This window comes from Oncorhynchus tshawytscha, linkage group LG25 (assembly GCF_018296145.1).
Source record: "Oncorhynchus tshawytscha isolate Ot180627B linkage group LG25, Otsh_v2.0, whole genome shotgun sequence".
Classification (NCBI taxonomy): Eukaryota; Metazoa; Chordata; class Actinopteri; order Salmoniformes; family Salmonidae; genus Oncorhynchus; species Oncorhynchus tshawytscha.
The window spans coordinates 29543367-29570634 of NC_056453.1; the positions used below are offsets into that span (position 1 = coordinate 29543367).

Sequence of the window (27268 nt, forward strand, 5' to 3'; positions counted from 1 at the left end):
TCCATACACCATCGCACAACAGGTTGAAGTCAAGAGGATTTTCTTTGCATCAATGGGTTCCCAAATACGAATGCCACATTTTAAATGTGAGATTCTTCAAAGTAGCCACCCTTTGCCTTGATGCCAGCTTTGTACACTCTTGGCATTCATGAGGACCACCACAGGAAAGGAAGACCCAGAGTTACCTCTGCTGCAGAACATAAGTTCATTAGAGTTACCAGCCTCAGAAATTGCAGCACAAATAACTGCCTCACAGAGTTCAAGTAACAGACACATCAACTGTTCAGAGGATACTGTGTGAGTCAGGCCTTCATGGTCAAATTGCTGCAAAGAAACCACTACCAAAGGACACCAATAAGAAGAGACTTGCTTGGGCCAAGAAACACAAGAAATGGACATTAGACCGGTGGAAATATGTCCTTTGGTCTGATGAGTCCAAATCAAAGATTTATGGTTCCAACCGCTGTCTTTGTGAGACGCAGAGTACATGTAGGTGAGCGGATGATCTCCGCGTGTGTTGTTCCCACCGTGAAGCACAGAGGAGGTGGTGTGACGTTGCTTTGCTGGTGACACTGTCTGTGATTTATTTAGAATTCAAGGCACACTTAACCAGCATGGCTACCCCAGCATTCTGCAACAATATGCCATCCCATCTGGTTTGCGGTTAGTGGGACTATCATTTGTTTTTCCAACAGGACAATGACCCAAAACACACCTCCAGGCTGTGTAAGGGCTATTTTACCAAGGAGCTTGATGGAGTGCTGCATTAGATGACCTGGCCTCCACAATCCCCTGACCTCAACCCAATTGAGATGGTTTAGGATGAGTTGGAACGCAGAGGGAAGGCAAAGCAGCCAACAAGTGCTCAGCATATGTGGGAACTCCTTCAAGACTGTTGGAAAAGCATTCCTCATGAAGCTGATTGAGAAAATGCCAAGAGTGTGCAAAGCTGTCATCAAGGCAAAGGGCGGCAACTTTGAAGAATCTAAAATCTTAAATATATTTTGATTTTTGATTTGAACACTTTTTTGGTTACTACATGATTCCATATATGTTATTTAATAGTTTTGATGTATTCACTATTATTCTGCAATGTAGAAAATTGTAAAAATAAAGAAAAACCCTTGAAAGAGTAGGTGTGTCCAAACCTTTGACTTTTGGTACTGTATGTGAAGGCTTCCACTCTTAATGCGCAGGTGATAGGCTATATGACGCGCAAAAGACATTGCTGAATGTGATGGTACGCACAACTCTTTCATTCTGCATGAAAGCAATATTGGCCTAAACGCCTACAGGAGGTAGCTGTCGAGGATGGATGGCTTATTGGTGAGTGTTGCCTACTCATTTGAAGTAGATTTGCCATTGCTAAAGTAACTCATTGTCTTAATGGTCTTCTCTTTGTTGCCATGTTTTTATTTGTACTGGTCAACAACTGAGCGAGTCAAATAACAACTTTTGGTTGTAATCAATCTCTGACACTATCACCTCACCGCATTGTATATTCCCCACAGGCTTTAAAGGGGGGAATTTGACCATATATCAGTGCACGAGCACTGAGAACAATTGGTATTTATCAATGATTATGTGGGGGAAAATGACTAATTAAAAATTTCACTTAAGAGAACGATCTATTTTGATTTGTTAGTGTTTTTTTACTGATACAAACGTGTCTGTGTGTCTTGAGCTATACACCCAGTGTTATGACAAGAGCCGTTTGGGTGCGACCGCAGCATGTGACACATCCCATGTTTTAATATCTGCAGGAACTCAGCTGTGTGGAAACGTGCAGGAAGGAACAGACAATGGTGTGAGCTGTGGCAACGTCAACTATCTTAATCTGCACAGACAAGCAAATCACCTTTTACACCATGTTCCCGCACCTGTTTCCACACATCTGCTAACCACCACGTAAACAAAGACGTTGTACTTTCCTATAAAAGCTGAAACCCAACTCTGTTCATTGGGCCCTTAACTATGCACGATTGAGTGATTGTTAACTGCTCCAAGTTGTTGTTTGAAGAATCTACAGTCTCTCTTCTTTTTGGTTCGAATTTCCATGATAATTACTTCCTACCGGTGTGCATATGAGGCTCATAGGATTATTTGATAAATCACCCTTTTTCTATTCGTACGAACATTCTAAATTCTGTTCGGAAGTAGTATTTTAGAATAGCATATACGTAATATTGATAAATGAGGCGGCCCCTGGTGTCCGATGTCTGAATCAGTCCCTGATTCGAAGGAGAGGGTGAAAAAAGTTTTTAGGCCCTCCAGGACCCGTGTTGAAGAGCCCTGGCCTAAGTCATCAATCCAAGAGGTGTTAGAGGAAGAGAAGGTAAACAGGGCTTTGGGACATACACATATCATCTATGTCTAATGATGAGGGACAGTTTCTTGAACACAGATTAATCTTAGTTTCTAGAACCTCAATTGAAAGTGTTTTGTAGTCTAGGCAGGACTAGGCTTCATATGTTTCAGAGAAACTAGCCCGAAGCGTAAGATCTAGGACTAATATAACATTATTTCAAGCAATCCTTATAAGAAAGTGATTCTAAAAAGGCAGTGTGCATACTGTAGGCCAATTTCTCCTGCCTGCACAAGTTGCTGTTGCAGTGTAGAGCCAAAGCACATCAACAGAAGACTGTAGTGTAGGTCAGATGATATTACATACATCATTGAGGCTCATGTCTTACCTCTCTATCACTAGGTGAGGCTGAGGTATCTTGGTGCAGGGAGGGGTGTGTGTGGCTGCTACGTCTCTCTCCAGGGCCCATCTTAGGGAAAATTATTGATATTTATCATGATATAAACAACACATTTGTCCAACATGTTCAAGTCCACAGAGTAAGGATGTCACTCTACACAATAAATATGCATCTGTTAAAGCTAGATAATAGTTTTTTTCCTTGGCTATCTTTAGGTAAGATTCTAGTGTTGACTCACTAAAAGACCAAGCTACCCTTACTAAACAATAGGCTACTATTTTCTGTAAACATTGCCAGCTTGACAGACAGGTTATATTGACACAGACTATGGAAAAACATTACCTTGAGATACACAGACATCATGGGTTAAAATGAAATGATTATCCAGTAGGAGTGACATGCATGGAGCTGCCAAATGAAGCCACCAGCTGACTGGCTAGACAGTTACAAGGAACTGTAGCTACAGTACTACTAACAAGTCCAGTCAATCAATTATTTAAAGATGATCTGGCTGGCTGGGACAAATGTAATGGTTCCACAGACTGCTACACTTGTTTGATTAAATGTAGACAAAACTATGATTATTGTTCAGTTATTGTGTTTTTTTAAAGTCACATGACACTAGTATAGATTAGCCTAGCTAGCTAGCTAGACTTTGGTTCGAAGCTGCTCAGACACGACTCCCTAAAAACACGACACTTCAATACATCTACGACCGGAAGTGACTTTTCGTAGCATTCTTCTTTCTTTCTTTGTTGTACTTTTACCCATTTCTCTACATTTTCATGATGCCCAATAGGTAGTTACAGTCTTGTTCCATTGCCGCAACTCCGCTACAGAGTTGGGTCGAGAGCCATGCGTCCTCCAAAACACGACCCTGGCAAGACACACTGCTTCTTGACACACTGCTCGCTTAACCCAGAAGCCAGCCGCACCAATGTGTTGGAGGAAACTCTGTCCAACTGGTGAACTAAGTCAGCTTGCAGGCGCCGGCCCGCCACAAGGAGCCGGCCGGCCAAACCCTCCCCTAACCCAGACGACGCAGGGCCAATTGTGCACCGCCTCATGGGTCTTCTGGTCAAGGCCGGCAGTGACACAGCCTGGGATCAAACCCGCTGCTTTAGTGACACCTCTGCGCCATTCAGGAGGCCCTTTCTTCTTCTGTGGATTTTTTTTTTTTATAGTGGTTGGCAACCAACTTTAACCTCTTGAAACTAGGGGGCACTATTTTTATTTTTGAAAAAATAACGTTCCCAAAGTAAACCTATTTCTCAGGACCAGATGCTAGAATATGCATATAATTGACAGCTTAGGATAGAAAACACTCTAAAGTTTCCAAAACTGTCAAAATATTGTCTGTGAGTATAACAGAACTGATATTGCTGGCGAAACACTGAGGAAAATCCAATCAGGAAGTGCCTCTTATTTTGAAACCGTTGTGTTCCTATGCACCCCTATTGGCCATTGAAAGGGATATCAACCAGATTCCCTTTTCTACGTATTCCCTAAGGTGCCTACAGCATTTTGACGTAGTTTCACGCCTTTATATTGAAGAATGAGTGTAAACGACTACATTGAGTAAGTGGCCAGCTGAGGGCTCTCAGAGTGATTCTTGCGTAAAAGACAGAGGCAGTCATTTTTCCTCTCTCTCCTACTGAAAAGCCAATTGTCCCGGTTGATATATTATCGAATAGATATTTGAAAAACACCTTGAGATGATTATAAAAACGTTTGCCATGTTTCTGTCGATATTATGGATAGAATTTGGAATTTTTTTCGCAGTTGTCGTGACCGCTATTTCCGGTGGATTTCTGAACATAACATGACCAGAGGTATTTTGGGTATAAAAATAATCTTTATGGAACAAAAGGAACATTTGCTGTCTAACTGGGAGTCTCGTGAGTGAAAACATCCGAAGCTCAAAAGGTAAACGGTTAATTTAATTGCTTTTCTGATTTTCGTGACCAAGCTTCCTGCTGCTAGCTGGACATAATGCTATGCTAGGCTATCGATAAACTTACACAAATGCTTGTCTTGTTTATAATAATATAATAACAATCGCTCCCTTTTCCTCCCATATTTCTGGCATTGAAATAGAACGTGTTCCACTGTCTCCATCTCCTCCTGACAATGATCACAACTTCCAGTTGGATATGTCCCCATCAATTTCAATGTACTATTGAGCCTTGTGTGTCCCAGTCGAAGCCTTGCGATTACACTATCCTCCCTTGTCACTCAGCCTGAGGACCTCCCTGCCCCCACCTTTTCCTGAACCTTAGACAGGTGTCTTCCTTTCCCTCCCTTTTCCACAACTCTTGCCATTTGTTTTTAACCAACCCCTTGGCTTCTGCTTTACTGACTGACAATTCCATCTCAACATTAGGATGTTTAAGAACCTGCTTGGCAATATTAAAAATACTAATTTGTTCTTAACTGAATTGCCTAGTTAAACAAAGGTTATGTTTAAAAAACATATATATCAACAAAATAAGAAATAATAATTATACTCCCACATGAGCTAGTACCCAGAGGAACATCACAAATATCCCCATCTGTTTTACCCTATACAAGCACTGCAAAACCTCATACAATACATCTGTCTGCTCCGAGACACAAATGATTTTAAGCTCATCAGGAATCAGAGCAGATAAGTACCCTGCCTGGCCTCACCTCCCCCACCCACTCTGCAGCCAAGATTATGGTCATCAACTCCATTGTGTAAACAGATAAATGATCCGTTGCTTTCTGTCACTGCCACCTTAAACTCAGGAACACTAAAAGCTGTTTGGGGTCCTTAGATCCATATGTGAATATATTCAAGAAAGCATAGTATTGTGTTCTTAAACTGTTCACTTACAACAAAATCTACTCTTTCCTCAATAGCTCTTACCTTCTCAAGCAATCCTCAATAGCTCTTACCTTCTCAAGCAATCCTCAATAGCTCTTACCTTCTCAAGCAATCCTCAATAGCTCTTACCTTCTCAAGCAATCCTCAATAGCTCTTACCTTCTCAAGCAATCCTCAATAGCTCTTACCTTCTCAAGCAATCCTCAATAGCTCTTACCTTCTCAAGCAATCCTCAATAGCTCTTACCTTCTCAAGCAATCCTCAATAGCTCTTACCTTCTCAAGCAATCCTCAATAGCTTTTACCTTCTCAAGCAATCCTCAATAGCTCTTACCTTCTCAAGCAATCCTCAATAGCTCTTACCTTCTCAAGCAATCCTCAATAGCTCTTACCTTCTCAAGCAATCCTAAATCTATCGCTGGCTGAGGGAGAAACCAAGGTGGGATAGCAGGAAGAACCACAGAAGGGCTAAACTCCCTCCCAAACAACCCCATCTCTCTAGCCATGCCAATGACTATCCACCCAAAACTTGTATTCAGATTTTGTTAGTGTTCCCAGCACCATAGGAGTACCTTTTATTTGGATGTGTAACCTTATGTCCTTGTATATTTACCCAATATGTCATGGTTAGTTGTCTTAACTTTAACGGCATCTCTCTCAACTCTACCTGCATCGCTGCCACCGGGGAGGTCCTGAGTGCCCCACAACATATTCTTTGGGCTTGGCCCTGGATTACATCTAGCTTCTTTTTTCTTACTTTTTTTTACGTTTTAAAGATGTCTGAGCTGCTGATCCATATGCTACACTTCCATAATCCAGTGATGACATTAACAGCACTATATAAAGCATTTAACACCATTCTATCTGCCCGCCCCACTCCATTCCTGACAGGCAACGCATCACATTCAATATTGTCTTTCCTTTGAGAACTACTGTTATTAATATGCTCTGTCCATGTCATTTGAGTGTCAAACCAGACCCCCAGCAACCTAAACCCTCCCACTCTCTCCAGATTCCTTCCATACAGCCTCAAGTATATTTCCTCCCCAACATTCATGTAGAAAAAACCCCCGGTGGTTTCTCAACTGAAAATTCAAAGCCCCACCTGAGGGACCACTGATCAACTTCACTAATAGCTTCTTGAACTTTCCTGGCTGTATGGGTAATATTTCTCCCTCTTCCACAGTGCCCCGTCATCCGCAAACAATGACCTCCCAATATCAGGTCTCACCTAGGATAACACATTGTCAATCATAATAGAGAACAAAGGACTAATGACAGTTCCCTGGGGGCTACCATTATCTACCTCATAGCTTTCTGACAAAGAGCTCCGCACCCTCACTTCTATTGACCGGCCAAAAGAAAAACCCTTATCCAGTTGAAAACCTTTCCACCAACCCCCCTGACATCCTTCCACATCATATCAGGCCTTCTGTACATCAAAGGAAACAGCTACCACCCCCATATTTGCCTGTGCCTTCCGTATGACTGACTCAAGGCACAGTACAAGATCCATCGTTCCCCTGCCTTTTCTGAACCCACTTTAGTTTGGTGACATTAGTCCTCTACTCTCCCGAAAGTAAATCAGCCATTCTGTTACCATCCTTTCCATATGTTTCTATACATGAGATGTGAATGCTATCGGCCTATAGCTTGAAGGACTAGTAGAGTTTTTCCCAAGTTTCCATATCGGCGCCACTACAGCCTGCTTCCAACTTCCAGGCAGTTTCCCTTCCTGCCTCACCTTACTGTAAAAGGCACAATACTTTCGCCATTGCAGTGTCACTGAGACGAACCATCATGATGTAACATCTCCTCCTCCCAGGAGATGCTACCCCAGCTTTAGCTAAAGTTCTCTTCATCTTAGCCCACATAAAAAAGGGGTATTCAATGCATCCTCCACCATCGCTCTCTGATCCAGGACCTCCAGATATTCTCCTCTGACCCTCTCTCTCCCACGCTGCCCCTCTTCTGTCAGATTATTTGAGCTGTGCACCTTCACAAATGCCTGGGCTAACATCTCCACCATCTGCCTATCTCTCACTGCAACCATCTGCCCACTTTTCAGCACAGGGAGATCCTAATCTCATCTGACCCTACTCATCTTCTAAATCACCCCCTAAACCTCTCCTACAGGAGTGGTCCTACCTCTTAGCTGTCCTAATGATCCTCCTTACTACTGCTTGTGCTTGTTTATACTGAATCCGGTGCTGGAAATTATGGGACCTTTTCAACATTCTGAAAGCCCGTTTCCTACCTTTCACAGCTCCTCTACACTCCTCAGTCCACCAGGGAACTGAGTTACTCTTTCGCCCTACTGTTCCCATAGGAATCACTTGGCTTGTAGCCCCTACTATAGCACCTATTACTCTATCATTCACTGTTTCTATACCTGAATTGAGATCAACCTGAGACAGCTCCTGTTCACTCAAGTCCTGAAACTGACCCCACTCTGCTTTCCCAAATATCCATCTCCTCAATCCAATCCATTTGTGCTCATCCTGTACATGTTCCCATGTCAGTACTGTGATCCCAGGATACTTCACTGCCTGCTCCACTATGATCGGTATCTTCTTAGTCTTAGATTGTAATTTTTATGTGCAATTGATTGCTGCTGTCACAAATGTAACAACCTTCCTCATGTCTCCTACCAGTCTTGTGTTCTCCCCCATTCTGCTCACTACATCACACCCAACCTGCAACCCGACCTGCCCTGGAATACCTGTTCTTTTAGGTTCCCCGCTTGTTTCTGTGTGAACTACCTTCACTGCTTCTCATCTCATTTTTCCTATACACACTGTCGCCATATGCCCAAACCTTTGACAGTTATTGTAACACAATGGTTTCGGAACATAAGCTCGCACATGATAACTCATAACTAATCCTACGTTTTTCTGGCAGTACTTGATCCTTAAAGTTTAGTCGCACTGACAGGCTATCCACCTTCTTCCCATCTCGTGTCATCTGAAGGCGCTTTCCCTCATTAACTTCTTATGGCTGGGGGGCAGTATTGAGTAGCTTGGATTAGAGGTCGGCCGATTAATCGGAATGGCCGATTAATTAGGGCCAATTTCAAGTTTTCATAACAATCGGAAATGGGTAGTTTTGGGCGCCGATTTTGCCTTTATTTAATCTTTATTTAACTAAGCAAGTCAGTTAAGAACACATTATTTTCAATGACGGCCTAGGAACGAGGCAGAACGACAGATTTTTACCCTGTCAGCTCAGGGGATCCAATCTTGCAACCTTACAGTTAACTAGTCCAACGCTCTAACCACCTGCCTCACGAGGAGCCTGCCTGTTATGTGAATGCAGTAAGCCAAGGTAAGTTGCTAGCTAGCATTAAACTTATCTTATAAAAAAACAATCAACGACTGTCGTTGCTCCAATGTGTACTTAACCATAAACATCAATGCCTTTCTTAAAATCAATACACAAGTATATATTTTTAAACCTGCATATTTAGCTAAAAGAAATCCAGGTTAGCAGGCAATATAAACCAGGTGAAATTGTGTCACTTCTCTTGCGTTCATTGCATGCAGAGTCAGGGTATATGCAACAGTTTGGGCTGCCTGGCTCTTTGCGAACTAATTTGCCAGAATTTTACGTAATTATGACATAACATTGAAGGTTGTGCAATGTAACAGGAATATTTAGACTCATGGATGCCACCCGTTAGATAAAATACGGAACGGAATAAACGTTTTGTTTGAGGTGATAGTTTCCGGATTTGACCTAAGGCTCGTATTTCTGTGTGTTTATTATAGTTAAGTCTATGATTTGATATTTGATAGAGCAGTCTGACTGAGGGGTGGTAGGCAGCAGCAGGCTCGTAATAGTCAAAGGTATATGGTTTAGAGGTTTAGTCGACGCGTTATAATTCCTGTAATAACTTGCGGCTGAACTTGAAAGAGGTTCCTTCGTTATTTTACCGTTCATGTCTTCCATAGAAAATGTCTTGATCTACTTCAAATAAGGTCTGTGTTTCGTGCAGGCTTAAACCGCCTCTGCGTTTTGATACCCGTGTAAATCTCACTAGGATAAGGTAACGTTTGTCAACGTATTTTCATAAATCCACTCTACAAAAAAATGATATTCGCTTATATTTAGCCAATATTGATCAGAGTTACCTTGTCCTATGGATATCTACACAGTTATAAAATTGGCAAGGTGGTGTAAGCCTACACGAAACACAGACCTTATTTTAAGTGAATCTAAAAATATCCTATGAAATAAATAAATGAAGGAACTGCTTTTCAGATTTTGCTAGAAGGTGTCATAGGAATTATGACTCGCACTTTGGTAGTCAATTCTTACCATGTCCATTATTAAAATAGGATTTCCTGCATATAGAAATGACAGTTTTTGTTTTCAACATTCATCACAGGTAACTTAAACTCTATTTTTATTCAAACAGTTGAGAGTATTTGTCTCCTAAGCAGACTCTTCAGTATCATTGTCACTTCAGAGCTGTGTGTGTGTTTTACAGATGGCAGAGAAAAGCAGAGCACCAGTGTGGGACTATTACATGGAATTGGCACCAGGGAAAGCAAGGTGTCTTATTTGTGATAAAGATGAAAGCATGGGGTCAGCCATGGCTAAATCAAAAAATACCACCAACCTATGGAATCACCTTAAGAACACTCATCCAAAAGCCCATATGTATTATTAAGTTAAAATAAGTGTTCATTGTTCATTCAGTATTGTTGCAATTGACATTATTACAAAAATGTGTGTGTGTGTGTGTGTGTGTGTGTGAATATATATATACTTTTTTTAAATTTAAATTATTATTATTTTTATTTTTAATCGGCCGATTAATCTGTAGCGGCTTTTTTTGTCCTCCAATAAATCGGTATCGGCGTTGAAAAATCAGAATCGGTCGACCTCTAGCTGCTACTCAGGCCCAGAAGCTAAGATATGTATATTATTAGTAGATTTTGATAGAAAACACTCTGAAGTTTCTAAAACTGTTTGAATGATGTCTGTGTAACAGAACTCATATGGCAGGCAAAAACTGAACTAAGTGCCTGCGCCTTGTGAATTTGTGAACTAAACACGCAAACAAAAAGGAGGTATTTGGACATAAATGATGGACTTTATCGAACAAAACAAAAATTTATTGTGGAACTGGGATTCCTGGGAGTGCATTCCGATGAAGATCATCAAAGGTAAGTGAATATTTATTATGCTATTTATGACTTCTGTTGACTCCACAACATGGTGGATATCTGTATGGCTTGTTTTGGTCTCTGAGCGCTGTACTCAGATTATTGCATGGTGTGCTTTCTCCGTAAAGCTTTTTTGAAATCTGACACAGCGGTTGCATTAAGGAGAAGTATATCTTTAATTCCATGTATAATGCTTGTATTTTCATCAACATTTATGAGTATTTCTGTAAATTGACATGGCTCTCTGCAAAATCACCGGATGTTTTGGAAACAAAACATTACTGAACATAATGCGCCAATGTAAACAGAGATTTTTGGATATAAATATGAACTTTATCGAACAAAACATACATGTATTGTCTAACATGAAGTCCTATGAGTGTCATCTGATGAAAATCATCAAAGGTTAGTGATTCATTTTCCTATTTCTGCTTTTTGTGACTCCTCTCTTTGGCTGGAAAAATGGCTGTGCTGACCTACCATAATCGCATGGTATGCTTTCGTCGTAAAGCCTTTTTGAAAACGGACACTGTGGTGGGATTAACAACAAGTTTATCTTTAAAATGGTGTATAATACTTGTATGTTTGAAGAATTTTAATTATGAGATTTCTGTTGTTTGAATTTGGCGCCCTGCACTTTCACTGGCTGTTGTCAAATCGATCCCGTTAACGGGATTTCAGCCGTAAGATGTTAAGAGAGCCTCCCTTCAAGTGGTCCTTTATATATTTCACGTTAACAAATTCAGTAATAACTCCCTTCACCCACTGCCGTCCAGTTTGATCCGGCATGCTACTATCCACCGCACGTTTACATACCTGCTTGAGTTTGAGCGCCTTCCCATACTGTTAAACATTGATACACACCACCAAACTTCCATCACAAAGAACTTTAGCAGACACCTGTCCTTTAAAAAAAAAATGTAACCATTATTTTACCAGGTAAGTTGACTGAGAACACGTTCTCATTTACAGCAACGACCTGGGGAATAGTTACAGGGGGTGGAGGGGGATGAATGAGCCAATCATAAACTGGGGATTATTAGGTGACCGTGATGGTTTGAGGGCCAGATTGGGAATTTAGCCAGGACACCAGGGTTAACACCCCTACTCTTACGATAAGTACCATGGGATCTTTAATGACCTCAGAGAGTCAGGACACCCGTTTAACGACCCATCCGAAAGACGGTACCCTACACAGAGCAGTGTCCCCGATCACTGCCCTGGGGCATTGGGATATTTTTTTAGACCAGAGGAAAGAGTGTCTCCTACTGGCCCTCCAACACCACTTCCATCAGCATCTGGTCTCCCATCCAGGGACTGACCAGGACCAACCCTGCTTAGCTTCAGAAGCAAGCCAACGCGATCAGACCGCCATGACTCTACCCTCATCATTCAATTTCACCAAAACCTTGAACTCCACTTCTCAGTACAACACTGAAAACCGAACCTCGCTCATCACTACTCTCCCCCGACAAGACCTGCAAAGGCTCCTCAGGCTTCATCTTCTTCTTAACCTTTACTCTCACTACTCTACCTCCACCTTTTACCACTCCACTTCATCCCATCCTCAACTCCTAACCCCCCTAGCTGCCTTTCCATTCCTCTCTGCTCATGTCACAGCCAAGTGTTGCGCAAACACCTACACAGGACTTCACTCTCCAAATGAGAACCTGTTTTGTAGCAGGTTAGGAGTTCTTATTATACTTTAGTGGTTAAAAGAACATATGGTGCTTTCAAGACAACTGGGAACTCGGAAAATCATGACGTCAGCGATTTTCAGGTCAGAACTCTAGAAAGATGCCAGAGTTGGAATTCCATGTTGGAGGACCATTCAAACGATTTTTCCCAGTCCGAGCTCGTTTTTGTCCATGTTCCCAGTTGACTTGAACACACTGAAGTCTGAGATTTCCGAGTTGTTTTTAACGCGGTATTACGCAGCAGATTAGGGTAATTAGGCATTCTTCTAACCTGCAACGAAAGGGGTCAGTTCTGTTCGTAACTGAATCGAATTGGCGTGATTTTATGGAATCGCCACACTTCCGGTTCTGAGCAGCTAGCAAATTAGTCGTTTTGCAGAATAGTGGGAAGATAGACATTTGAATTTGGCTATGGTTGTTGTGTTTTAGCGAAAACGTTAAGGTAGCAAACCAACTAGCCTAGCGCGATAGTTATCTAGCTAGCTAGGCAAATCAAAATACTCCTTTCTGCCCTAGCTACCATGACATGTTAGTTCGAACAGCTGAGTTTGACAACTCGTAAACCAACCTGGGCCTGTTGCGGTGACTGCGCATTCCGTTGCGGCAATTGCTCCTCATTTATCTTTTGCTGCTTTAGTTTCTTGAACATCTTTTCATCCAGATGTTGTTACTTCCAAGCGAAATGTATTTTATTGTAATGTCATTCCTGTATTTAGTATTATTCCTGGTCACTCGTCTCTTCTTGCAGGTGACCACTGTAGTGCGCATGTGCAGTCGACGTGGAGCAAAATGAGCGACAGAGTATTAAACTACGACGAGCGGAGTGGGACAAACAATGCCAGTGCTTCAGCGTTCAAGGGCTAGTAAAGGTACTAGATTTCAGCAGGCAAAGGGGTGACACAGTTGGTGCTTTCATGACAACTAGGAACTCGATTTTAAACAAGGTAAAATCATGACTTCCGTGATCTTCAGTATGCCCGAGTTTCCGACCTGAAATTCCGAGTTGGATGACCGTTCAGAACGATTTTTCCCAGGCGGAGCTCGTTTCACTCCCGAGTTCCCAGTTGTCTTGAACGCACTAAAGTTGGAAGTCTAAGATTCCCGAGTTGTTTGAACGCGTTAAGTGTCGGGAACTCGCTCAAATCCGAATCGTGGAATCTATTCATCACATGGTTAAACCAGAGTACACACAGGTTGGCTAAAACTAATGCGGCTTTAAACAACTGGGAATTTGCTAATCTCTGACTTCAGTTTTACTGTGTTTGTTTTCGGGGTGTTCGGCACGTACTTGTTCAAGCTTTAGCATTAGCAGAGATTGTCGATATAATGACGAGATGCTCGTGTCTCCGACCTAACAATGGGAGATGTTGTCCACAAAGTCGGAAGGCAGGCGGCGGAGGCGCGATCAAATCAAATGTATTTATATAGCCCTTCGTACATCAGCTGATATCTCAAAGTGCTGTACAGAAAGCCAGCCTAAAACCCCAAACAACAAGCAATGCAGGTGTAGAAGCACGGTGGCTAGGAAAAACTCCCTAGAAAGGCCAAAACCTAGGAAGAAACCTAGAGAGGAACCAGGCTATGTGGGGTGGCCAGTCCTCTTCTGGCTGTGCCGGGTGGAGATTATAACAGAACATGGCCAAGATGTTCAAATGTTCATAAATGACCAGCATGGTCAAATAATAATAATCACAGGCAGAACAGTTGAAACTGGAGCAGCAGCACGGCCAGGTGGACTGGGGACAGCAAGGAGTCATCATGTCAGGTAGTCCTGAGGCATGGTCCTTCGAGAGAGAGAACGAAAGAGAGAATTAGAGAGAGCATACTTAAATTTACACACCGGATAGGACAGGAGAAGTACTCCAGATATAACAAACTGACCCTAGCCCCCCGACACATAAACTACTGCAGCATAAATACTGGAGGCTGAGACAAGAGGGGTCAGGAGACACTGTGGCCCCATACGAGGACACCGCTGGACAGGGCCAAACAGGAAGGATATAACCCCACCCACTTTGCCAAAGCACAGCCCCCACACCACTAGAGGGATATCTTCAACCACCAACTTACCATCCTGAGACAAGGCCGAGTATAGCCCACAAATGAGCTGGCAGATAGTTGCCGTGCACTTATAAGTACACTCGTAACACCCAAATTATTTTAACACTTCTATTCGACCAAATAAGTCACACGTAGCAAATTAGCAATAAAAGAACTGTTGACCAAATTCAGCAATCATTGAGCTCCATACGGAAATTCCTCACTTCTAGGGCTTATTTTTGTAGACAGTTTTGGTGCGGAATAAACCTTTGAGCTTCGCCTCTTCCTCTAGTATTACTATTTTATTAGAATCCCCGTTAGCTGTTGCTAAAGCAGCAGCTACTCTTCATGGGGTCTACACACAAAACATAAAATATGACATAGGCTAATACAGAACATAGACAAGGACAGCTTCGTCCTCAAACCCCCCTCAATGGTCATGCTGCTCCCACTTTGGTCATTCCCCCACACCCTCTAAACAGTCTTTGCTCTTGTTCCACCCCTATTGACATATATTTATTCATCACTGCTACAGTTATGATGCATATAGCGCTATTTATATTTGTGTTGTTTTTCTGTTACCATTTCCGTTGTTTTATTTCACAGAGTCCGACAAGATGTTCACTGTACCCTGCAATCACACCTGCAACCATGTACAGGTGACTATTAAACTCTGAATCTTAAGGACAGAACTACATTCATCTAAATACATTTAGGCGACTAGCAACGCTAAACATGTCCATGTGTCCATACCATGTGTTGTGTGAGCTAACATAAATGTGTGGCTAGCCATGCTGTTTTCAGTTGAATAGTTACTGTTAAAATGTAACAAAATAGCTTTTAAATCAACTTCTGCTGGTTGCAGCCAGGGTTACATCCAGCATGACACGGGGGTGTATCCTTTGTGTGAAGATGCAGTGGAAGCTCTGGACAGATGAGGGCACTGTAAACCACTAGATCGATATTGGCTTAACAAAACTACAGTAATGTGACGTCCAAGCATCTAGAACCAAACATTTGCATCTGGTAGGTAATAGTCAGAGATTCTATACCATCTCTGATATAGTATCATAATTGTAAAGTCTGAATATTATCTTGTGAATTGGACCTATTTGTGGCGTGTCCACAACAACCTAGGCCTTCATGAAAACATTTGACCATGTACTAGGCTGCAGTAGTTGCTTTACATACATTGTAGTGCAGAGGTGCATTAATCATTCCAGGTAGGCTATTTATTAGACATATTCCCCAATATCTTCAGGCTAGACTCCATATCAGATCTATTGAAAATACATTAGGCCCTATATCTGGAAACTATACAAAGATACAAAATTGTGTGATGTGGATTGTAAATCAACTCCTGCTCCCTCTTTACCATTTTCTCTCCTGTAGCCATAGCTAGCTCTTTTCTAAAGTTGTGGTATATTTTAAATCACAGTAATAAAACTGGTCTTGTAGATGCTGTAAAACGCCAAGTAGATTGAATCTCAATCAGAAAATTAGCTTGTTACTGATCTCTATCTAAGATGTGATTGCATAAAATGTTATATCCATATTTATTGCCTGGCAAAGTTTAGATGGCCTCCAATATCATCACTGGCACCCTAACTTTTAGAAAGACCCACATTTAATATGAATAATAATAATAATAATAAATTGCATTTCTATAGCGCTTTTCATAGAGACTCAGAGCAAAAATCAAACAAGCAATATACAGCATCATGACAGGTCAACCAATAGAGGCCAAGTCCTTGAAAGCTGTATCCTCTGAAGATGAAGAGGGTCAGTTCATGGCTTGAGAGGAGATAACTGGTCAGAGGATGGTAGATGATGGTGATGGAGTCTGCTGATGATCTTGTAGAGGGCAAGTCTGGGAACCAGCCTGACTCTTATAGCCAGTCTTATATTTAGTATAGTTTGTTTTTTTGTTGTTGTTTTATTTACCTTTATTTAACTAGGCAAATCAGTTAAGAACAAATTCTTATTTTCAATGACGGCCTAGGAACAGTGGGTTAACTGCCTGTTCAGGGGCAGAACGACAGATTTGTACCGTGTCAGCTCGGGGATTTGTACTTGCAACCTTCCGGTTACTAGTCAAACGCTCTAACTACTAGGCTACCCTGCCGCCCCGAAGTAGTACAACTTTCATTGTAAAAAAAATAACAAAAATTACTTCCATGCAATCAACAAGAACCTTCAACCAATGAGCTCCACCATTTTCACTGACCCATCCTGTTTAACACTTTCTGAAGATACCTTTGTGAAAAACTAAAAATGATGATGTCAAAGAAACCCTATTTTCCCTTTTCTTGAGAAGACGGTAGTGTAAAGGTGTTGTTGGCTGTGCGCATCGTAGAAAGACATCACACCATGGTGAGGGTCAGGATTCCTCGTCCACATAGATTCCAATGGCCGATATTGGAATCTATGTGGACGGAATCCTGATGGGATTCCTCGTAGACAATAATTTGTCCCATATTGTTCAAACCAATGCAGTAGAATCCATCATAAGGGGGAATGGTCTCAGAGATGTCTCCTCTGACCAAAGTGTCCAACATCGCTCCTGCAGAGCAGCCGTATATACTGGACCCGAAGGATAGCTGGACATACAGTACAAGTCAAGAGTTTGGAAACACCTACTATTTCCAGGGTTTTTCTTTATTTTTACTATTTTCTACATTGTAGAATAATAGTGAAGATATCAAAACTATGAAATAACACATATGGAATCGTGTAGTAAACAAATCAAAATATATTTTAGTTTTGATATTCTTCAAAGTAGCCACCCTTTGCCTTGATGACTGCTTTGCACACTCTTGGCATTCTCTCAACCAGCTTCACCTGGAATGCTTTTCCAACAATCTTGAAGGAGTTCCCACATATGTTGAGTACTTGTTGGCTGTTTTTCCTTCACTCTGCAGTCCAACTCATCCCAAACCATCTCAATTGGGTTGAGGTAGGGTGATTGTGGAGGCCAGGTCATCTGAGGCAATGCTCCATCACTCTCCTTCATGGTCATACACAGCCTGGAGGTGTGTTGGGTCATTGTCCTGTTGAAAAACAAATGATAGTCCCACTAAGCGCAAACCACATGGGATGGCGTATCGCTGCAGAATGCTGTGGTGGCCATGCTGGTTAAGTGTGCCTTGAATTCTAAATAAATCACTGACAGTGTCACCACCAAATCACCATCACACTGCCTCCTCCGTGCTTCACGGTGGGAACCACACACGCGGAAATAATCCGTTCACCTACTCTGCGTCTCTCAAAGACACGTAACAAAAGTTGTTGTAACAAAAACTCTGACCAGAAGGATAGATTTTCATCAGTCTGATGTTCAAGTATTGGCCCAAGCAAGTCTCTTCTTCTTATTGGTGTCCTTTAGTAGTGGTTTCTTTGCAGCAATTCAACCATGAAGGCCTGATTCATGCAGACTCCTCTGAACAGTTGATGTTGAGATGTGTCTGTTACTTGAACTCTGTGAAGCATTCATTTGGGCTGCAATTTCTGAGGCTGGTAACTCTCATGAACTTATCCTCTGCAGCAGAGGTAACTCTGGGTCTTCCCTTCCTGTGGTGGTCCTCATGAGTGCCAGTTTCATCATAGTGACTGCACTTTCACATTTCTTGAAATATTCTGTACTGACTGACCTTCATGTCTTAAAGTAATGTCTTGTGTCTTAAAGTTTCTCTTTGCTTATTTGAGCTGTTCTTGACATAATATCGACTTGGCCTTTTACCAAAGAGGGCTATCTTCTGTATACCAACCCTACCTTGTCACAACACAATGGATTGGCTCAAATGCATTAAAACCTCTACGGGATCCGTGTCCCCCCTGCGGGACGGTTGAGCTAACGTGCGCTAATGTGATTAGCATGGCGTTGTAAGTAACAAGAACATTTCCCAGGACATAGACATGTCTTATATGGGTAGAATGCTTAAATTCTTGTTAGTCTAACTGCACTCTCCAATTTACAGTAGCTATTACAGTGAAAGAATACCATACTATTGTTTGTGTGGAGTGCACAACAACAAAACACTTTTATCACAACAACTGGTTTGATACATTCACCTCTGAAGGTAAATAATGTACTTACATGTATTAATCTTGCTCTGATTTGTCAACCTGAGGGTCCCATAGATAAAATGTAGCATAGTTTTGTTTGATAAAATCAATTTTTCTATTCAAATGTAGGAACTGGGTTCTACAGTTTGAACCCCTGCTGTGTGAAGGTTAGATGTGTGAAGTTTAGTGTTTAGATGTGTGAAGGTTAGTGTCTTTTCTGTAGGGAAGCTAATTATCCATAATTCATGACATTCTCGGGAGTGTGTAAACGTAAAATGTTTATAACCATATCATTTTTGTAAGTTCTCTATTTTTATGTACTTGCAAATGCATCAATTGACCAAATCGGCACATTTGGGCACACTTGATACATTTTGAACAGTAATGCAATGGTTCATTGGATCAGTCTACATCTTTGCATATACACTGCTGCCATCTAGTGCCAAAAGTCTAAATTGCACCTCAACCCCTAAGTGATATAATGGCCTTTCTCTTGTATTTCAAAGATGATGGGGGGAAAAATAGAAAACGCATGTTTGTTTGTTTTTTACCGGATGTAATGTGTTATATTCTCCAACATTAATTTCGCATTTCCTCAAACTTCAAAGTGTTTCCTTTCAAATGGTATCAAGAATATGCATATCCTTGCTTCAGGTCCTGAACTACAGGCAGTTAGATTTGGGTATGTCATTTTAGATGAAAATTGAAAAAAAGGCTCCGATCCCGGAAAGAAATTCCAGAAATGAACTTATAACAAGGCACACCTGTTAATTGAAATACATTCCAGGTGACTACCTCATGAAGCTGGTTGAGCAAATGCCAAGAGTGTGCAAAGCTGTCATCAAGGCAAAAGATTTACTTTGAAGAATGTCAAATATAAAATATATTTTGGTTTGTTTAACACTTTTTTGGTTTTACCAGGCAGTGCTCTCGACGTTGCAGCTGTAGAAACTTTTGAGGATCTCAGGACCCATGCCAAATCTTTTTAGTTTCCTGAGGGGGAAGAGGCTTTGCCATCTTCAAGACTGTCTTGGTGTGTTTGGACCCTTCTAGTTTGTTGTTGATGTGGACACCAAGGAATTTGAAGACCTCAACCTGCTCCACCACAGCCCCGTCGATGAGAATGGGGACGTGCTCGGTGATCCTTTTCCTGTAGTCCACAATCATCTCCTTAGTCTTGGTTACATTGAAGGGTAGGTTGTTATTCTGGCACCACCCAGACAGGTCTCTGACCTCCTCCCTATAGGCTGTCTCGTCGTTGTCGGTGATCAGGCCTACCACTGTTGTGTCGTCAGCAAACTTAATGATGGTGTTGGAGTCATGCCTGGCCATGCAGTCGTGGGTGAACAGGGAGTACAGGAGGGGACTGAGCACGCACCCCTGGGGAGCTCCAGTGTTGAGGATCAGTGTGGCAGATGTGTTGCTACCTACCCTCACCTCCTGGGGGCGGCCCGTCAGGAAGTCCAGGATCCAGTTGCAGCGGGAGGTGTTTAGTCCCAGGTTCCTTAGCTTAGTGATGAGCTTTGAGGGTACTATGGTGTTGAACGCTGAGCTGTAGTCAATGAATAGCATTCTCACATAGGTGTTCCTTTTGTCCAGGTGGGACAGTGCAGTGTGGAGTGCAATAGAGATTGCATCATCTGTGGATCTGTCTGGGCGGAATGCAAATTGGAGTGGGTCTAGGGTTTCTGGGATAATGGTGTTGATTACCAGCCTTTCAAAGCACTTCATTGCGACGGACGTGAGTGCTACGGGTCTGTAGTCATTTAGGCAGGTTGCCTTTGTGTTCTTGGGCACAGGGACTATGGTGGTCTGCTTGAAGCATGTTGGCATTACAGACTCAATCAAGGACATGTTGAAAATGTCAGGGAAGACACCTGCCAGTTGGTCAGCACATACACGTCCTGGTAATCCATCTGGCCCCGCAGCCTGGTGAATGTTGACCTGTTTAAAGGTCTTACTCACGTCGGCTACGGAGAGTATGATCACACAGTCGTCTGGAACAGCTGATGCTCTCATGCATGCCTTAGTGTTGCTTGCCTCGAAGCGAGCATAGAAGTGATTTAGCTCACCTGGTATGCTTGTGTAACTTGGCAGCTTGCGGCTGTGCTTCCCTTTGTAGTCTGTAATAGTTGGCAAGCCCTGCCACATCTGACAGGCGTCAGAGCATGTTCCAGTTTGTGATAGCAAAACAATCCTGTATTTAGCATCTGCTTCATCTGACCATTTTTTAATAGACCGAGTCACTGGTGCTTCCTGCTTTAATTTTTGCTTGTAAGCAGGAATCAGGAGGATAGAGTTGTGGTCGGATTTACCAAATGGAGGGCGAGGCAGAGCTCTGTACGCATCTCTGTGTGTGGAGTACAGGTGATCTAGAATTTTTTTCCCTCTGGTTTCACATTTAACATGTTGATAGAGATTTGGTAGAACTGATTTAAGTTTCCTGCATTAAAGTCTCCGGCCACTAGGAGCGCCGCCTCTGGGTGAGTGGTTTCCTGTTTGCTTATCTCAAGGCCATCAGACTAAATAGCCATCACTAGCTGGCCTACACCCGTTTACTCAACCCTGCAACTTAGAAGTTGCTGTCAGCTGTCACCTCTTCTTATCCCACGCACGCATTCACGCACGCACGCACACACACACACACACACACACATTAGCCCTCCTCTTTTCCACATGATCACATCTGAAAACAATGCGTCCTCCGTGGACACTACTGCATGGATTTTTTACTGGATGCAACCTTGTAGTTTATTCAAGGTTTAAAAAGGTTTCTAAAGTTAGTAATTAGCATAGTCAAATGTCACACCTGATTTGCCCTAACTAAGAATGTATCAACCCTAACAAAAAATGTCCATTAATTATAATCCACATAATAATTAACTTTCCTGTTGCTGCAGGATTATTTTCCTGCTGTAGCAAACTGGCTCAAATGAAGATCCTACATCTGTATATATGTTATCTTCAGAGCACAACGTGAGAACATATATGCGTTGACTCTCCTGTATGTCACTGCTGTGCTTTGGTTTTGAATGCTATCAATAAAACCCAATAGCACATACAAAATTCTACAGTAGCACTGCAATGTTGAGGAAGAGCTGCAAGTAGGCATTTCACTGTACTGTTTACACCTGCTGTATCCTGTGCGCGTGATGAATAAACTTAGATTTTATTTGAGTAGCCATAATGGCTTTTGTGCAACAAAGAAAACTAACACCCTATCATTGTAGTTCCTTTCTTGCACTAACATTCTACTTACTATGACTGTGAGAAGTGGTTGTTGTACCTATAACATCTGTGCCTTAATTAAGATTAATGCACTAACTGTAAATTGCTCTGGATTAGAGCATCTGCTAAATGACTGAATTGTAATGTTAATGTAAGTGCTGTTTAGTGCAAGGAGTTGGCTAGGTTAGGATATTGAACATTACACTCTTGTTGAAACACATGTAGACTATCTGTGCTGTTGTCTCTCCACAGTTGGACTCCGAGATTCTCCGTCCTCCATCGCTAGGATCCATCAAATCAAATGTCATTTCACTACGGCATAATAGGGATGGCTGCCCAGCTGATATCTTTGGCCAGACTCCCAGAACCTGTTACAATGCAACGGTCTCCTGTGGTAAAATGTCTCTGTCCTACTATCACAACACACCCTCAGACCTACACACACACACTCTCTCTACATGCTCCCCTGACATCCATTAGTGTTTTGTTTGTTCAGCATGCTACTGCACTTTCTGTGTTGTGGTGCCGTGTCTCCGCTTTGTGCTGTTGTTATTTTCTTTTGTTACCTACAACAGTGAGCAGCAGGCTACACAGCTACTGGTTTAAAGTGTTTCTTAACATGGCAGGATACCAAAAAATAACAATCATTGTGTTACCATGAAATAAATTACTTGAGTGACAGTAATGTAGTTAGACTGAATCCCGGATGCCAAACTGTATACTGTATTTCCCTGAGATTTCTACGTGTGTGTGTGTGTGTGTGTGTGTGTGTGTGTGGGATACACATGCAGGGAGAGGCACACTCTGTTCTTCCATCATCATTAGTCATTTTTCTTGTCTTCAGAGGCCGGTTATGAAAAATTCATCTTAGGCCAATCGGTGCCAAGTTGCCAACCAACGCCTGTGTCAATTTATGGAAACAGAGGACAGATGAGGTGAAGTCTCATTGATCGTGCAGGTTGCATGCAGTTGAGGTGGCACCCTATTCCCTTTATATATTCCCTTTATGCACTACTTTTGACCAGGGCCCATAGGGAATGGGGTGCCATTTGGGACGCAGGGGAGGTCTCATTGATCGTCCAGCTTGTCAGATGATGTCTGTGGAAAGTTAGGATGAGGTCACGGAAAACAAGGAAACAGAGAGAGGATGAAAAATTAACTAAAACACTACATAGCCTACATTCTACAGCCCATTCTACACTGCCATAAAATAATCTACCACTGTCATTTTGAGTGTAATCTACCACTGTGCCTTTGTGTGTAATTTACCACTGTCATTTTGAGTGTAATCTACCACTGTGCCTTTGTGTGTAATTTACCACTGTCATTTTGTGTGTAATCTACCACTGTTCCTTTGTGTGTAATCTACCACTGTTCCTTTGTGTGTAATCTACCACTGTTCCTTTGTGTTTAATCTATCAGTGCTCTTTTGTGTGTAATCTACCACTGTTCCTTTGTGTGTAATCTACCACTGTTCCTTTGTGTGTAATCTACCACTGTTCCTTTGTGTTTAATCTATCAGTGCTCTTTTGTGTGTAATCTACCACTGTTCCTTTGTGTGTAATCTACCACTGTTCCTTTGTGTGTAATCTACCACTGTTCCTTTGTGTGTAATCTACCACTGTTCCTTTGTGTGTAATCTACCACTTCCACTGTTCCTTTGTTCCTTTGTGTAATCTACCACTGTGCCTTTGTGTGTAATCTACCACTGTTCCTTTGTGTTTAATCTATCAGTGCTCTTTTGTGTGTAATCTACCACTGTTCCTTTGTGTGTAATCTACCACTGTTCCTTTGTGTGTAATCTACCACTGTTCCTTTGTGTGTAATCTACCACTGTTCCTTTGTGTGTAATCTACCACTGTTCCTTTGTGTGTAATCTACCACTGTTCCTTTGTGTGTAATCTACCACTGTTCCTTTGTGTGTAATCTACCACTGTTCCTTTGTGTGTAATCTACCACTGTTCCTTTGTGTGTAATCTACCACTGTTCCTTTGTGTGTAATCTAACTATCAGTGCCCTGTTCCTTTGTGTGTAATCTACCACTGTTCCTTTGTGTGTAATCTACCACTGTTCCTTTGTGTTTAATCTATCAGTGTAATCCACTGTTCCTTTGTGTGTAATCTACCACTGTTCCTTTGTGTTTAATCTATCAGTGCCCTTTGTGTGTAATCTACCACTGTTCCTTTGTGTGTAATCTACCACTGTTCCTTTGTGTTTAATCTATCAGTGCCTTTGTGTGTAATTTACCACTGTTCCTTTTGTGTAATCTACCACTGTTCCTTTGTGTAATCTACCACTGTTCCTTTGTGTGTAATCTACCACTGTTCCTTTGTGTGTAATCTACCACTGTTCCTTTGTGTGTAATCTACCACTGTTCCTTTGTGTGTAATTTACCACTGTTCCTTTGTGTGTAATCTACCACTGTTCCTTTGTGTGTAATCTACCACTGTTCCTTTGTGTGTAATCTACCACTGTGCCTTTGTGTGTAATCTTTGTGTGTAATCTACCACTGTTCCTTTGTGTGTAATCTACCACTGTTCCTTTGTGTGTAATTTACCACTGTTCCTTTGTGTGTAATCTACCACTATGCCTTTGTGTGTAATTTACCACTATGCCTTTGTGTGTAATCTACCACTGTTCCTTTGTGTGTAATCTACCACTGTTCCTTTGTGTGTAATCTACCACTGTTCCTTTGTGTGTAATCTACCACTGTTCCTTTGTGTGTAATCTACCACTGTTCCTTTGTGTGTAATCTACCACTGTTCCTTTGTGTGTAATCTACCACTGTTCCTTTGTGTGTAATCTACCACTGTTCCTTTGTGTGTAATCTACCACTGTTCCTTTGTGTGTAATCTACCACTGTTCCTTTGTGTGTAATCTACCACTGTTCCTTTGTGTTTAATCTATCAGTGCCCTTTTGTGTGTAATCTACCACTGTTCCTTTTGTGTGTAATCTACCACTGTTCCTTTGTGTGTAATCTACCACTGTTCCTTTGTGTGTAATCTACCACTGTTCCTTTGTGTGTAATCTACCACTGTTCCTTTGTGTTTAATCTATCAGTGCCCTTTTGTGTGTAATCTACCACTGTTCCTTTTGTGTGTAATCTACCACTGTTCCTTTGTGTGTAATCTACCACTGTTCCTTTGTGTGTAATCTACCACTGTTCCTTTGTGTGTAATCTACCACTGTTCCTTTGTGTTTAATCTATCAGTGCCCTTTTGTGTGTAATCTACCACTGTTCCTTTGTGTGTAATCTACCACTGTTCCTTTGTGTTTAATCTATCAGTGCCCTTTTGTGTGTAATCTACCACTGTTCCTTTGTGTTTAATCTACCACTGTGCCTTTGTGTGTAATCTACCACTGTTCCTTTGTGTGTAATCTACCACTGTTCCTTTGTGTGTAAATCTACCACTGTTCCTGTTTTGTGTTTAATCTACCACTGTTCCTTTGTGTGTAATCTACCACTGTTCCTTTTTTTGTAATCTACCACTGTTCTTTTGTGTGTAATTTACCACTATGCCTTTGTGTGTAATCTACCACTATGCCTTTGTGTGTAATTTACCACTGTTCCTTTGTGTGTAATCTACCACTATGCCTTTGTGTGTAATTTACCACTATGCCTTTGTGTGTAATTTACCACTATGCCTTTGTGTGTAATTTACCACTATGCCTTTGTGTGTAATCTACCACTGTTCCTTTGTGTGTAATCTACCACTGTTCTTTTGTGTGTAATTTACCACTATGCCTTTGTGTGTAATCTACCACTATGCCTTTGTGTGTAATTTACCACTATGCCTTTGTGTGTAATCTACCACTGTTCCTTTGTGTGTAATCTACCACTGTTCTTTTGTGTGTAATTTACCACTATGCCTTTGTGTGTAATCTACCACTATGCCTTTGTGTGTAATTTACCACTGTTCCTTTGTGTGTAATCTACCACTATGCCTTTGTGTGTAATTTACCACTATGCCTTTGTGTGTAATTTACCACTATGCCTTTGTGTGTAATCTACCACTATGCCTTTGTGTGTAATTTACCACTATGCCTTTGTGTGTAATTTACCACTATGCCTTTGTGTGTAATTTACCACTATGCCTTTGTGTGTAATCTACCACTGTTCCTTTGTGTGTAATCTACCACTGTTCCTTTGTGTGTAATCTACCACTGTGCCTTTGTGTTTAATCTATCAGTGCTCTTTTGTGTGTAATCTACCACTGTTCCTTTGTGTGTAATCTACCACTGTTCCTTTGTGTTTAATCTATCAGTGCTCTTTTGTGTGTAATCTACCACTGTTCCTTTGTGTGTAATCTACCACTGTGCCTTTGTGTTTAATCTATCAGTGCTCTTTTGTGTGTAATCTACCACTGTTCCTTTGTGTGTAATCTACCACTGTTCCTTTGTGTTTAATCTATCAGTGCTCTTTTGTGTGTAATCTACCACTGTTCCTTTGTGTGTAATCTACCACTGTTCCTTTGTGTTTAATCTATCAGTGCTCTTTTGTGTGTAATCTACCACTGTTCCTTTGTGTGTAATCTACCACTGTTCCTTTGTGTGTAATCTACCACTGTTCCTTTGTGTGTAATCTACCACTGTTCCTTTGTGTGTAATCTACCACTGTTCCTTTGTGTGTAATCTACCACTGTTCCTTTGTGTGTAATCTACCACTGTTCCTTTTGTGTTTAATCTAATCTACCAGTGCCAGTTTTGTGTGTAATCTACCACTGTTCCTTTGTGTGTAATCTACCACTGTTCCTTTGTGTGTAATCTACCACTGTTCCTTTGTGTTTAATCTACCACTGTTCCTTTGTGTGTAATCTACCACTGTGCCTTTGTGTGTAATCTACCACTGTGCCTTTGTGTGTAATCTACCACTGTGCCTTTGTGTGTAATCTACCACTGTGCCTTTGTGTGTAATCTACCACTGTTCCTTTGTGTGTAATCTACCACTGTTCCTTTGTGTGTAATCTACCACTGTTCCTTTGTGTTTAATCTATCAGTGCTCTTTTGTGTGTAATCTACCACTGTTCCTTTGTGTTTAATCTATCAGTGCTCTTTTGTGTGTAATCTACCACTGTTCCTTTGTGTTTAATCTATCAGTGCTCTTTTGTGTGTAATCTACCACTGTTCCTTTGTGTGTAATCTACCACTGTTCCTTTTCCTTTGTGTGTAATCTACCACTGTTCCTTTGTGTGTAATCTACCACTGTTCCTTTGTGTGTAATCTACCACTGTTCCTTTGTGTGTAATCTACCACTGTTCCTTTGTGTGTAATCTACCACTGTTCCTTTGTGTGTAATTTACCACTGTTCCTTTGTGTGTAATCTACCACTGTTCCTTTGTGTGTAATCTACCACTGTTCCTTTGTGTGTAATTTACCACTGTTCCTTTGTGTGTAATTTACCACTGTTCCTTTGTGTGTAATCTACCACTGTTCCTTTGTGTTTAATCTATCAGTGCCCTTTTGTGTGTAATTTACCACTGTTCCTTTGTGTGTAATACAACTTTGTCTCGATCCA

General features: G+C 41.6%; 1 protein-coding gene across 4 annotated transcripts in view; it reads right to left on the reverse strand.

The window, feature by feature from the left end:
- golga4 (golgin A4) overlaps window positions 1-13328 on the reverse strand; it is a 52374-nt gene extending 39046 nt beyond the window's left edge. The window contains exons 1-2 of one of the 4 annotated variants that reach the window (XM_024388231.2): window positions 12988-13328; window positions 2694-2774 (exon numbers count right to left, since the gene is read on the reverse strand). In XM_024388231.2, coding sequence (XP_024243999.1) covers window positions 2694-2774; window positions 12988-13068 — 162 coding nt within the window. In that variant the 5' untranslated portion in view covers window positions 13069-13328. The remainder of the gene's footprint in view (window positions 1-2693; window positions 2775-12987) is intronic. The other 3 variants (XM_024388233.2, XM_024388232.2, XM_024388234.2) reach the window with 3 other exon arrangements.
- Window positions 13329-27268: the final 13940 nt, after the last annotated feature.